The sequence below is a fragment of the Aquarana catesbeiana genome, linkage group LG07, assembly GCF_042186555.1.
Source record: "Aquarana catesbeiana isolate 2022-GZ linkage group LG07, ASM4218655v1, whole genome shotgun sequence".
Classification (NCBI taxonomy): Eukaryota; Metazoa; Chordata; class Amphibia; order Anura; family Ranidae; genus Aquarana; species Aquarana catesbeiana.
The window spans coordinates 212,127,830-212,142,253 of NC_133330.1; the positions used below are offsets into that span (position 1 = coordinate 212,127,830).

The window sequence follows — 14,424 nt, forward strand, 5'->3', positions numbered from 1 at the left end:
TATACATACTTACATTGGTTCAAGCCAGACCATTGTAGACCTTGCCCATAACTAAACTTCAGTTTTAAAGAAGTAAACTGAACTACAGGAAACCTGAAAATTCTGCCTTGCAGTGATGCTGCATGTTCAGTCTAGGGGATGGTAAAAGCAATTTTACTTACCTGATCCTCCACTCCCCCAGTAAACAATGCTCCAGCAGTGGATTGTCCCTCAGTGCCCTTAAAGAAGAATTAAACCTTGATGGGTTTTACTTACTCTTTTTTTCCCTGCAAAGTAAAAGCATAATGGGCTAGTATGCATTGCATACTAGCCCATTATGTGGCACTTACCTGTAAACAAAGCCCACACCGTCCCCACTGGTGGCCGCATCTATCTTTGCCCCTCTTCCTTCCGGGGCTTCAGACTCCAGCTCTGTGACTGGCCGGATTTGCGTGACATCACTCTCGCCCATGAGCAGTGAAGAAAAGGCCCTATGCATACTAGCTCACTATGCCTTAGTCTTGCAGTTTTTTTTTCTTTTAGTGGAGTGGGTTTACAACCACTTTAAGTCCATTGCAGGGCTACGGACCCTGCATCATTCTTGGTGATGTTGGCACATTAGACCGCTGGAGCATGGGGTATAAGAGGATGCAGGAACTGATCTAGCAGCACAGAAGAGCCAAAAGGAGCAGAGAATGGGTTAAGTAAATCTTCTTTTCCATACCCCCAGACCTAAATGAGCAGCTAACCCTTGCACTGCAGACACAGCCCCACTGTGAGGGAGGATTTACAAGTTTCCTAGAGTTCAGCTTTTAGATTAAGGTATACTTGACTTGACACACTTAGGACTAATTCACTCTGTCAGCCAGAGGATGGTAAAAGTAGGTGGCGGGTTTACCACCCCCCTGACCACCCACCTAAACACTGAAATGCAGCTGCTCAGGTCTGTGCACATGCTGTGGCAAAAATTAAACAACATGGTACATTTGGTGGGTGGTACCACAAAGGAATGAGACCCACAGGGTGGCACCGCAAACGCATGCAATGCATATGCTTGTGGCGCAGTAGATTGAGCATTTTCAGGGTTACAATTGGTGGTGAAGAGGTGACATCACCTTCTAACTACTTGCCAAGTGTGATTCACCGCAGATCACTTTTCACGAGAATGGAAATAATAGCTGTATGTGTTTATGAGCCCCTATAGTGCTGTCTATTGGAGGATACATACAGTATGTTTGAGGGCTGGTTCACCACCATAGACGTGGTGTTGGAAAAATGCATTCTGTGTGTGTTTCCCCCACCATGTTCAAATACACTGCCCTTGCAATCTGTATGCAGGACCCAATGTAATATTAACAGCACCCCAAACGCAGATCACAAACGCAGTGCTTTTGCAGGCACCAAATCTCATGGTAACTTAGTATCATGTGATTTGGTGTGGCACATTTTTTAAAGTAGTGCATGCACTACTGTTTCTGTGCTCCTGTGTGATGTCCATTTGGGCTGCAAAATTGCATCGCACGGGAATGCGCAGGAATCACATGAGAATGCGACATACATTTTTGTGCCATCCTGTATGAGCCAGCCATATATCACTGTGTGATAACAAGACAGCTGCTCTTCGCTTTGTTTTTTTATTTTTTATTTTATTGAAATATGTTCATTTTTTGCACAGACTTGTGTATTGATGTGAATTTGATGCATACATTGATAAATTGACCTGTGATACACACCCCCAGGGCTTTTCTTTAACAATGTTACATGTCACAGTTTACAAATAAATGACACATTCATTGAGTGTTTGTAAATAATTCAGACTCAATGTGATACTTTAATACAGAGAAACATGTGTTGCACATAATACTGAATGAAGACTTGTACAGATGAAAGGCAATCTGAAACAGCAAAGCTGCTATATTTGGAATCCTATGCAGCAATCATCAGTATACAGCACAGGCAGGACTTAATCATCCCTTTATAAGTACCTGTAATGAATAAATAAATAAATGTACAAAGTTGGGTCCACTAAGTACTAGATCCAGAAGGACAGAAGCAGGTTGAGATGGGACGCAGGAAGCCCAGCAGCATGGAGCTGTCACCTTCTTCTTGTATTCTCACATTGAAGCTGCACAGCTCCAGCCTGAGCCCTGTAATATGGGAGGGTGGGCGATGGGCTGGACCAACCTGGAGGGTCTTGTCTTTGGGCAGGGTTTGGGAGTTTGGAATCTGCACACTATTTGCTGGCAGGGGGAGGCTGGAGAAAAAAAAAGCTTGGAGACCTAACAGTGGGGTCTTAGCCCAGCCCTCTGACGGTGGGACTTTAGGAGGAGAGAAAGAGCTTTGCATTTTGATTAAAGCCCTCAACCCTTCTTCAGTCTGCAGGCAGGGGACTGGGGAGGAACACATCTCAGCTGGGCAAAGGAGAAGAAAGGCCACCCCAAGCCCCCCTCCCCCTGTCAGACTTTTGGGTTGCTTCCTCCTTATGGCTGTGTAGTGATCACCTCCTGGACTTTTGGAAGGAGTTGGTGCTGTAACTTCAATCCTCAGATTCCCTATCAGCTGGGGGTGATCCCAGTTCTTTTTTGGATTGGAGATGGAGAGGTGGAACACAAGGTGGAAAACGAAAAGGAGGTTGTGGGATTCCTCCCTTAGCTCCCTAATTCTCATCACTTTGACTTTCCTTCTCCAAGCTGCAGAGGTCAGAGGAGGTAAGAGAACAAATCCAGGGGACACTGAGCTCCCCACTTCAAGCATCTAATCCCCAGGATATATCACACACCTGGATAACCCCCTGTTTCCCCCCCTCCCCCAAAAAGTTTTATCCCTCTTCAGGATGTCGTCTGCTTCAAGATGTCAAGATGCTGTGCATAGTCTCCATTCATTTGATGGGAAGGTGGGGGCAGCTCCATGCTCCCACCCAGGACAGAGGCAGGCAGGCAAGCAGGGGGTGTCCTCCATAGACATAGGTAGCAGGCACATCGGGCTGTTTGGTACAGATAGGCGTTTAGGATGGAGCAGTTCCCATCTACAGAGAGGTGACAGGATGCTGCAACCTCCTGCTCCCTGTAGATGGGCTTCTCCTGACTTGGGAGGGGGGATAGGAAAGGGAAGGTTACCTCTGAGACGTGTGGTCCGTTAGGTGTCTGTGGACAGGGCTAGAATGGTGGATTTTTTTGGGATTCTCAGAAGCGATCTGTGTGTGTTAAGAATTCCTCCCCCCAGGGGATGTCACATTCAGACACGTCTATGAGAGGGGTTGGGTCTAGACGATCAGCTCCATCTACCTTCGCTGTACAGAGCCAGAGATAACCTGGGCAGCATCAATGCATAGTGCCAGCATATAGAGGGCAATACGTGTATAAGACCCGTCACCAGCATAAGAGATTTCAGGATTTACTATTTCACTGACAGGCTAAAGAGTCACATTGCTTATATGAGATCCCTTCTGTTAAGTGAGAAAAGTGATGGAATGTGTAAGTCACATTTCTGTGGAACTACAAGTCTCAGCATAGTACTAGACCCATCATCATCCCGTGGCACCCATCTGATATGCCCTTGCCAAGTCTTAGAACTTGTAATTGTCAGAAACTTAGCTCTCTAGTGTAATAACATTTTTTTTAACTTTATTGCAGGTATTTCAGTGCAGGCTTTGTGTGTTATATCCACACAGCCAAACTGCTGGATTCCTTCTCCATAGAGGTTAACTGAGGAGAGTGCAAGCTAAATGGAATGTGATTTTTTTTCTTTAAAGAACTGGGAACTTCATTCATTAGCATTATTCAGTCATGCCTTTGCCATGTCTAGTCATGCTGCGACTTGTAGTTCACCAACTGGTAGATAGAGCTACCCAGTGTTGCTAGATATAGACAGAGCTATCTAAAGCTGTTCCAATCTGATTGTACAATCTCCTTTAGATCTAACAAGTATTTAGTACAAGGGCCTGCCTGGTTGGATACAAATTGATTAGGTAGGTCCTCATATTACATAGTTTTGGTTGATCTGAGGTTATTTGTGCAGAAATTGTATGGTCAGATTGTAATGTGTATGGATGGAGCTATTTAAGGTAATAGTAGTTATTTTACATAACTCATTTAGAAAAGTTTGATACATTAGCTACCTAGTTAGTAATATCACAGAGAGAGGTTGTTTAGTTCTGTAAAGTTCTTCAGAACTAAAGCAGAGTGACCTCTTGGGTCACAAGGATAGGCTTTCCAGGTCCAGCAGGGGTGAAAGTCATGAGGAATGTAGACCAGCCACCATTTATTCACTATGGTGCTTTGATCCTACTTTTAGTTCTTGTTCTCCCTATTGAGATGTTGGTAAAATAGGAAGATTTGTAGGTGGGTACCTGGTTACTGGTGCTCAGTTGTGAATGTAGATTCAATACCACTGCCTAGGTATAAGTTAAGCAGTGTGCAGTGTAGGGAAGAATGGGCTTCTGTGTGTTAGGCTCTGAGCTGTGCTTGTGGTCTTGTGTTTTTCTAGTATAGACAGTAGTACATACAGTAGAGTACTGTGCTGAGGTCCTGCCTTCTGCCCTCTTCTGGTTTCTCTTATTCAACAAGTCCTAGCAAAGGTGAACTAAGGATTCTTTATACTGTAGAAAGGAAATCAAATCCTCTCAAATGATTATAGGCAGGATAAATTAGCAATGTGACAGTGTGCTTCCAGTGTTTCCTATGAATGCAAGGAACAGTGTGGCTTAAACTAAATATACTGTGTTAACTGGAAAGGGATCTTGTCTGTACAATAAATTCCATTGGAAGTCTAGATGGTTTCATCAAAGTCAGTTCTGCAGAAGTGGTAACTTTTTGTAACTCAATCAAAAATCATTGAATATGTTTTGTGTTATATTAGTGCTCAGCTTTTCTTACTCCTTAAAAACTGAACTTATTTGTCAGTTTAAGACTTTTACTGATAATATTTTTTTTAAAAAAGCATTGAATATTTAATGTATAGACTAATTTTAAGACAAGCAGACCATTCAAAGACAGGCACTCCTTTTGAATTTAGAAGCATTTCTCTACCTGTAAATCATAGCTTTTCTTTAATTTTAAAAGTTAAACTTGTCTGTGCTCTTTAAGTCTTTAGGCAGACTTCCTAATGTATTATTTCCTTTGTCTGGAATGTTTAGTGGTCTGCATAGCAGATAATTGTATGGTGTGACATGGTAAAACAGTAAAAGGACCAAAATAAATACTTGCATTCTCTATCATTAGTTTCCTAAAGAAACTACACTGGTCTTACCAAAAGAGGTACTATTGGCTTAAAATTACATATGTTTTAGCAGAGAGCATTGCTGACACAGCCCAGTATTCTGCCCTGAAAAGAGTTACTTGAGCTATGCCAATTCAGTTCTAGATTGTGCTTCTACTGCTATATCATGCCAAACAGTAGTATTAAAAAATCAGGTCACAAAGAATGCTTACTAAATGACTATCTCACTAGAAACAGGCCTACATGATAATCAGTAGGCCCATCTGTCTGACAAATATGTTTGGCAAATATGGTTTTATCATCTGCCTTTGGAATGGTTACTATATGACCTTACTATTGTTTTCATAAGTAGCACAACTCATTAAATAAATTGATTCTAAGTTATCTTCATTATTTTATAAACTAAAACCAGGCTACTAGACCAAACAGACGTTTGCATACCACTGAGTGTGCAATTCCTCCCATAGTGTAATATATAGGCTTGCTTATACTGAGGCCCCTTAGGATCCCAGACATGTGGAGACAGGCAAGAAATAACACTAAAATAATGCTTAGCTTGAGGATAAATGTACAGCAGGTCTGTTATGAATAAAAACCTAAATATAAGTACGGCTGCTAAAATATTTTTAGCAAGTGTTACAATGTAACCAACTCAATGGTTTTATTCTCTATCCAAAAATATGTAATTTTTATATACAGGCTGCACATAATACCATTTCCTCCCCTGTATAAAATAGTTTTTTGTAAGTCAAAATCACAAATGTGGTTTTATGCAACTGGAGATGAAATAAGCAATCACACAATGAATAGAAGGATTTCAAAGGAATGCAAACATTTCATTTTAAAAGGTTCCATGTTTCTGTAGCGATGGCATTGTTTTGGATTCGTGAAAATCTAAACCAGATTAAGAAAGACTGACAATGCAGTTAAAATAAAAAGTAACATATTACACAGCAAGCGAATAACAGTAGACTGAACAGTAGGAATTATAAATACTGTGTAGTCTTGCCAGTCGTTCTACTGCAAAAAATAACACAGAAATGTTAAAATGTAAGCACAAAAAAAAAAAAAAAAAAAACAGCATACAATTGCCACTTTGTTTGAAGGAATGAATACACCAAGAGTGAAACAAACTGATTAAATAAACTTCAGTGGGATGAGGATAGGTTGGGAGCTGAAAAGCCTGATTTGAGTTGAGTCCCAGGGATCAGCAGGTGAAATGGTTAGAGGAGTAGACACTCAGGGTTTGCTTAAAGGAAAAAAAAAATGTAGGAACAGGGGCCTGGCTTTTTCCTCTGCCTGTCTCCCCTTTCATGGCCGAGGGGCGTGTTTAAAGCCTTGCACCTCTGACTTGTAGCTGACACAGAAATATGAGTGCTATGTGGATTTTTAGAATGTCCCTTTGAGCTGAATTCTCAGTGAGACCCATTGATTCAGCAGCACAGATAAAGCATTCCTAGTCTGCACAGCAAAGGGCTGTCTCTTCTACTCAACTTGCTACTGGAGACATGGAAAGCTTTTCAGTAGCATGTGTGATTTAAGAGCCTTGCACACTGATGGGAAATACTTCAGTGTCTTGTAGACCTCATCAGACTTTTCTCTTCAGCTGATGAGTTTGCAGTGTGTTGAACATGTGGCCAGCTGGCACTCAGACCGAGACCCCCAGGATGAGACTGACTCCCTTCTACCCTGTCTGATTTCACACTAGGAATCTTAAGGAACACAAAGGCCATTGCCAAAGATAGAGCCATTAGACAGAACACATGACGGATGTAAATTGAGAAACTATTAAAGCATGGAGGGACATATTTGTGTCTGATGCTTTATTGGCATTTTTTAAGACAAACTCCTCCCTTCTGAGATCAGTGCAATCATTATAAAGGATCTTTGGCACCATTAACCCCGATAGGGAGGACATTGCATATTAGCAGCTGACAAAGTGTGTGAATTACCCCGCAAGGTAGAGCTGTCCAAATCAACAATGGGAAGGGCCACATAGATGTTAGAAAGGCAAGCTGCGTTCCAGATCTTATTAAAAAGTGATGTCATACAAAGGAGAGTCTGAGGGACGTTGAGAAGCATTAAAGAATTGCTAAGGATCACATCTGGCTTGTGGGCTGACAGCTGCACAGCTCTTTTGAGAGCTATTATTCATCCCTACCAAAATTATAGGTATCAGGTTAGCCATTCGCTATATAGCAATGTAACAACCTTAGAGACATTTACTGTGATTAAAAATTTGCTAAGGCATTGGATTTGTATCTTTTTTTTTCCTTTCTAAAGTTTTTTCCATCGCTATGTGAATCTAGTTCCACAATGAGTTATTCTAGTGTTTTATTACCTTTGCTATTCTTACTCATCCCTCCATCCAGTCCAGGATGTAGCCTAAAATTCTCAGCCCTTTGACCCATGGAACAGAAGAGATAATATAAACAGATGTGGTCTAAGTATGTCCCATGTGCTCTGCTAACACTGGGGAGGTATAAAAGTCAGGATCACACCAATCTACTAATACAACATGTGCTTGAGGATTTGACTTTTAGCTATTGTACTAAGATCTGTGGTATCTTGCAAAAAATCATTCTATGTTATAATAAAATATATCCTGGACTGTATTTTTCACAAATTAGTTTATTTTTAGATTGATTTTTTATATAAAATTGGTGTTTCTGTGAAAAGTCATTTGCAGGCAATACACCATTCTACTATTACAGTGGTCTCCAAACTGTGGCCCTGGGGGCGAATGTGGCCCTTTGCTTGCCTTTATTCAGCCCTTGAGGCATAATTTCTGCCACTGACACCAACGATGAGGTTCCACTAACAACAAAAATGGGGCACTATTCCTCTCACTGACACAAACTTATTTCTCCCCCTAATACCAGAGATCAGGTTTACTCTCACTGGGCATAATCTGGCCCCCCTATAGTCTGGATGGTGGTAAACTGGCCCTTTCTTTAGAAAATTTGGAAACCCCTGTACTAATACAATGTGGTGGAGGAATGGACTTTTACCTATTGTGCTAGAATCAGTGGTATCTTGCAACAAATTATTCAATGTTATTGTAAGAAAATGTGCCAAGCCAGAATTATGATTAGTTTGCTTACCTTTAGATTGATTTTTTTATATAAAATTGGTATATCTTAATAGAAAAAAGAGGGTTTAAATGTCATTTGCAGGGAATCCAAGATCCTACCAATCTACGAATGCAACTAATGGAGGATGGTTTGACTTTCAGCTATTGTACTAGGAGCAGTGTTATCTTGCAACACATTCTTCTATGTTATTATAAATAAATGTACTGGACCAGAATTATTATTAATTAGTTTATCTTTAGATTGATTTTTATAAGAAATTGGTATGTCTTTAATAGGTTTATCGTTGATTTACTGCATAACATGGCCCCATCACCTTGCATTTTCTCTGCAATTATTCATTTTTGTGCAATTGCATTGAAAAGGATAACTTGTAAATCACTTACAGTTACATCAATTCTACAACACGGAACACATTCATCTGTTATAATTAGAAAATGCTTATTTAACAAGCCTCTGTTTTGGTGATGCCATTATCCGCTGTGTGTTTGTGATAGTGGGAGGCAAAATAATGATAATACCATCTGCTTTGGAAGCTGTTGGATACGGTTTACACCCTGTAGTTTGTAATTTGAGAAGTTTGTATCCATTAGAGATTAATCAAAACCATTTTAAAGAACTCACATGGATCCACAAGGCAAATGGCTTGTTTATAAACATATCCCTGTAAAACACAAATCCATTATAAAGATAAAAGGGCTTGAGATTCTGATTACTGTTTATGATTTAAGGAAATATGTGTGAAATCGGCAGCTAAAGCCAAATTCTAAGTGGAAGCATATGAAAAAGTGATCTATAACTTTTCTACAGAATTACATTATTTTTTCCCACTTCATATATCAGGGGTCAGCATAATATGCTTGGTTTTCATATACAGGCCTCTGATCCTGCTTGCAATAATTTTTTGTTCTATGGGTCAGTTAGATGTCTAATATAGACATTAAAGCTTCAGTTTTTTGTAATTAAAATAATAAACATGCTATACTTACCTACTTTGTGCAATAGTTTTGCTCCTGGCTCCTCCTCTTCGGCGAGTGCCCCTATATAAAGCTATTTTTTATGGGGGCACTCATGCGGGCTCACTCCCGAGCCGCCCTGTCTGTGTCAACAGACACAGACTAGGCGACTTAGCCCCACACCCAGCTTCCTCATAACAGCATTTGATTTACAGCAGCAGGAGCCAATGGCTGCTATGAATCTATAATTTACAAAAAAATATATAAATGCTGTTTTCCCTTTTTTATAAGTGATTATAAGGACAAGTCTAATCATTGGAGGAGAGCAGGCAGAGTTCCCAGCATAGCTGGAGAACTGACCACAGTGTACTCTCCTGCTTAGTGTGGTCAGTTTTTAATAGGAAAGCAGAGGGACTGCCAGGAACACCAGGGATTTCACAAAAAGGAAGCAATACAAAAAGAACAGGATACTTTTTCTTACAAGTACATGGTACAACAGGCACATATCAGGAATATGAAATGTTGGGGTAACAAACGCTTTAAGTATTTAGAACCACTTTAAGGCCCGTTCACATCTGAGAGGCTTGAAGATATGGTGCCTGTTCACACCTAAGCAAAGAAATCAATTAAAGCTTAAAGTTCATTGCTTGAAAAAGTACATCAGCTTCTTTTGGACCAGTGGTACATTTTGGCCCTAATAAACTTCAAAGCACGCACTTGAGAAATGCACTAAGGAGCCATGACTGAGAGCTGAGGGAGAAATCTTTGTCAGTGTGCTCAGAGTATGTAGTGAGTGCACTCTAAGCACACAATTTCAAACCACGTGGGTGCATGGTGTTAAGGCCCAGGGCCATCTTAATAGCATCATGGGCCCCTGGGCAAAGTAATGCTATGGGGCCCCTACAAGCTTGCCCCAATTTATGCACCTACTCTCAAGAATTAAAGTACAATATTTCTACTTTACAGTGTCAATTGCTACTAATCCCCTGCCACCAGATTAAGCGTGTCACTTGCCACCCATCTTCTGCCACCAGTTTCAGCGTGTCACTTTCCACTGGTCCCCTGCCACCGGATTCAGCGTGTCACTTGCCACACATCCCCTGCCTCCAGATTCAGCATGTCACTTGCCACCCATCCCCTGCCACCAGATTCAGCGTTTCACTTGCTACTGGTCCCTTGTCACCAGATTAAGCGTGTCACTTGCCACCCATCCCCTGCCACCAGATTCAGCGTGTCCCTTGCCACCCATCCCTTGACAACTGGGGTTCAGCATGTCACTTGCCACCAGTCCCCTGCCACCAGTTTCAGCTTGTCACTTGCCACCCATCCCCTGCCACCAGATTCAGCATGTCACTTGCCACCCATCCCCTGCCACCAGATTCAGTGTGTCACTTGCCACCGGTCCCTTGTCACCAGATTAAGCATGTCACCTGCCACTCATCCCCTGCCACCAGATTCAGCATGTCAATTGCCACCCATCATCTGCCACCTGATTCAGCGTGTCACTTGCCACTGGTCCCTTGTCACCAGATTAAGCGTGTCCCTTGCCACCCATCCCCTGACACCAGATTCAGCATATTACTTGCCACCAGTCCCCTGCCACCAGATTCAGCTTGTCATTTGCCACCCATCCCCTGCCACCAGATTCAGCGTGTCACTTGCCATCGGTCCCTTGTCACCAGATTAAGCGTGTCACTCGCCATCCATCCCCTGCCACCAGATTCAGCATGTCACTTGCCACCGGTCCCCTGCCACCAGATTCAGCGTGTCACTTGGCACCCATCCCCTGCCATCAGATTCAGCATGTCACTTGCCACCCATAGCCTGGCTCTCTCTCCCTCCCCTTTAGCTGGGCATGCTGGGGGCTGCAGTTTCCCTCTTAGGATTTCTGGGGCTTGCTAGTCCTTGGGGCTATATGTCCCATGATCCTCCTTTGTGCTCCTTTTTTATTTATTTATTTTTTTTTTTACTTTTATTTTAATTTTTTTACCTGGCCAATAGGAAGGAGAGTCCAGCAGCATGAGGAGGAGAGGGGGGGGGGGAAGATAGCAGCTGCTCTCTCCAGACAGAGACACAGCCACTCTCCCTACTGCTGACAGAAGGAGGAAGGAGGGGGGATAGGCAGGAAATAGAGCCTTCTTCTGACAGTGGGGGCTCGAGGGGGGGCAGCACAGTTTCTTCTCCTCAGACCCGCTCGCCGTCTGCCTGTTGGCAGGGAGAGCAAGCGAGAGGGGGATCCGTGGCACTTGAGCTTCGGCACCCCCTCTGCCTTAGCTCGCTCAGGGAGGCTCAGGAGAGGTGGTGACAGCCCAGCTGGCAGACGGAACCAAAGATGCTGTCGCAAGCTGGACTGCCTGTGTCTGCTCAGCCCAACTCCCTTGCCCCACTGCTAGTGCTATTTGTCCGGCTCTGATGGGGCCCCAGGTGAACCTGGGGCCCCCCGACAGTTTCCAGGGGTGCCTGCTCAGTAAAATGGCCATGTTGAGGCCCACTTTTCCTGCCCCTGCATATATGCATTTCACGGTCAGGAGGAGGTTGGGCAACCCTTTTAGTCACCTAAAACATTCCAACTTGCAGATCCCTGCAGTAGAACAGGTATAATACTTGACTCTTCAGCAACCCATGACTCCTTCTTTCTCTCCATTGAAGTGTTGCAGCCTCAGTCAGTCTGTTCAGGATTTTATACTTCTGGAAGTGTCAAATTAATGTGTCCCCTGCTGCTTTCTATGGCTCTTTTGCCCAAAAACTACTTCACTGTTGTTTGATTAGGACTACATGCACTGCAATGTAGGGAAAGTAAGAGAGACCAGGAAGGTGAGTATAATACCTTTTGAATTGGGGACCTACAAATTCAATTTTTTTAGGCAGCTTATGAGGTCATTTTAAATGAGTTCTCTATTTTATTAAGAAAAACTACCCAGTCAATTTTGGGTGGAACAGGCAGGATTTAATATCCCTTCAGTTTGTTAAGGGTCTACAAAGGTATTCGCTTGCTCAAAGCTGGTTTTGGAGTAGCATGTCACTAGTCCATGCTCCATTAGCTCATTTTGACATTGGAGATACAGTTAGAGGGTTGGAAGGTTGACGCTACCACTGTCAGCCATTTCCTTCTGGGTTCTCCATAGACATGTATAGTGAATACAGTAGGATCAAGGTGACACAATATGAAGTCATGAGTTGTGGCAACTGTGAAAGTACAGGTAGATCACCTCACTGGGAATTCAGAGGATTCTTGCCTACCTAATAAGGAAAATAGAACCTTATCTAAAAGGCTAAAGTTATCCAATTACATAATTCTTCAGTTTGTCAGCCTGAGATGTTTGGAACACAATCAAACCCTCATGGCGTTTTCCAGAAATAAGCTTTATAAATGATGAGCTCTGTGGGTATTTTCTTATGTATGTTTCCTGAGCCTTAGCAGTATATCAATCAAATTCAAGTATTAGAGAAGTTCTGAAATGCAGCATTTCTCTCTCATAGAAGACAATATTTTGGGGAGTCTGTGGTTGGCTAGAGGCTTCAGATTAGTCGCTTGTAGTAAAATACTTCCGACTATCAATATATATTTAATTGTCTGTGAGGCTTCTGAGAATGGGCCTGTATATTACTAATTGTGAAAAGAGGAGCTGAGCCAATGTCCTAAGATAAGAACCCATGTTTCTTTATATAAAAAAGATAACAATGACACATTTTGTGATTTTAGAATGTGCTCCTAATGTCCTCTCTATAAAGTTCAGGTTAACAGTCAGACATGCCAGATATGGCCATAAAGTTGCCCATACATCTGCAGATCAGAGCACCAAAGGCCATTTCTCAACAGTGAGCAGCCTGATCTGCATCACTGATAGCCACAGCATTTAATGCGTACATCCAACTGACATTAGTGTTCTGGGCAGATGTTGATGGCATAATTTATCCCATTGAGAAAAAATATCCAAGCAGATAACTGCTAAGTTGGCAGCAGCATGCATGCACCGATTGTTGGCAGTGAAAGATTAAAATTAATTATCAGCCGTTAATCTGCACACGAGGAACTTTACTGTATAGATTGTAAAGTCAGGCCTAGTACACATTCAACAACTTAACACCTATTTAACCTGGACTAATGGTGCATGGGCACATTTTATTGGCTCTATGCAGTCATTTAATATCCTGAGAAAATTGTGTTTTTGCATCACTGCAGTGGTTTAATTTGATCATCTCTTTTGACAATCCCGCTTCATGTGTATCTGACCCATACAATCTAAAGTGAATAATGCCATGAATCAAATGCACTAACTTTAAATACACTAACTTTATGCAAAATATATGCTTAAAGTGTATACAAATCCAGTCACTAAAATCTCATATAGGTTTTGACATGTTATGGTAAGATTTCATTCAAATAATACTTGGTAAATGTCCTTGTTCAGATACTTCCACTATTACTAAACGCAAATAGGCTGTTCATTTTGCAGGGGAATCCCCCCCCCCCCCACCTGGAAATGATGGGAAGTCATTGCTGGATCACATGTATGTAGACAGGAAGTCCATCAAAAACTTGTAATGGCTCAAGATGTTCCATTATGTGTATGACATGTTGTAGCTACACTTCATTTTTCAGGTTCATAACTGTTGATCCTGCCAATAACAGTGCGTTAGCCCCTCTTTCTATTGAGATGTGATAATGCAGAATGAAGGCTAATGAATTGGCTACAGCATTGTCATCCTCTACTCCTCTGCATCCCATTATAGTATGGAGCTGTGTGGTTACACAGCCTCTTTCTCCAGCATCTCAGCATTGGCCCAGTGGAGGAAAAATCAATTACAGCCATTTCTTGCTCTAAACTGCCTCTGCCGCCAATAGAGGCAGCAAATAATGTCCCATCCCTTCCTAAGAGATCACAGGCAGATATGTTCTCTGCCACTACTCTCCACCTGCAGCCCTTATTCCAGGTAAGGTGAGGGTAGACTGTCACTTGATTGCCAAGGAAAAAACATTTAAAAAAAATCATAAATTACACAATTATCAAAGTTTTCTGAATGTCTTTCTGTTGAGGATCTGGTAAGTTAAAGTGTTTTTACTCGTCCCTAGTCTAAATGATCAGTTAACCTTTGCAATGTGGGCATGGGTTTTAAACCTGAACTCCAAGCTTTATATTTTTGGCCATGCCCATTTCAATCCAGAAGTTGTATTGTGT

General features: G+C 42.0%; 1 protein-coding gene across 5 annotated transcripts in view; it reads left to right on the forward strand.

Moving 5' to 3' along the window:
• Window positions 1–2,326: 2,326 nt before the first annotated feature.
• The window catches only part of COL11A1 (collagen type XI alpha 1 chain), a 329,239-nt gene continuing 317,141 nt past the window's right edge, over window positions 2,327–14,424 (forward strand). For all 5 annotated transcript variants that reach the window (XM_073593016.1, XM_073593013.1, XM_073593015.1 and 2 more), the window contains exon 1: window positions 2,327–2,687. In XM_073593016.1, the coding sequence (XP_073449117.1) occupies window positions 2,573–2,687 (115 nt within the window). In that variant the 5' untranslated portion in view covers window positions 2,327–2,572. The remainder of the gene's footprint in view (window positions 2,688–14,424) is intronic.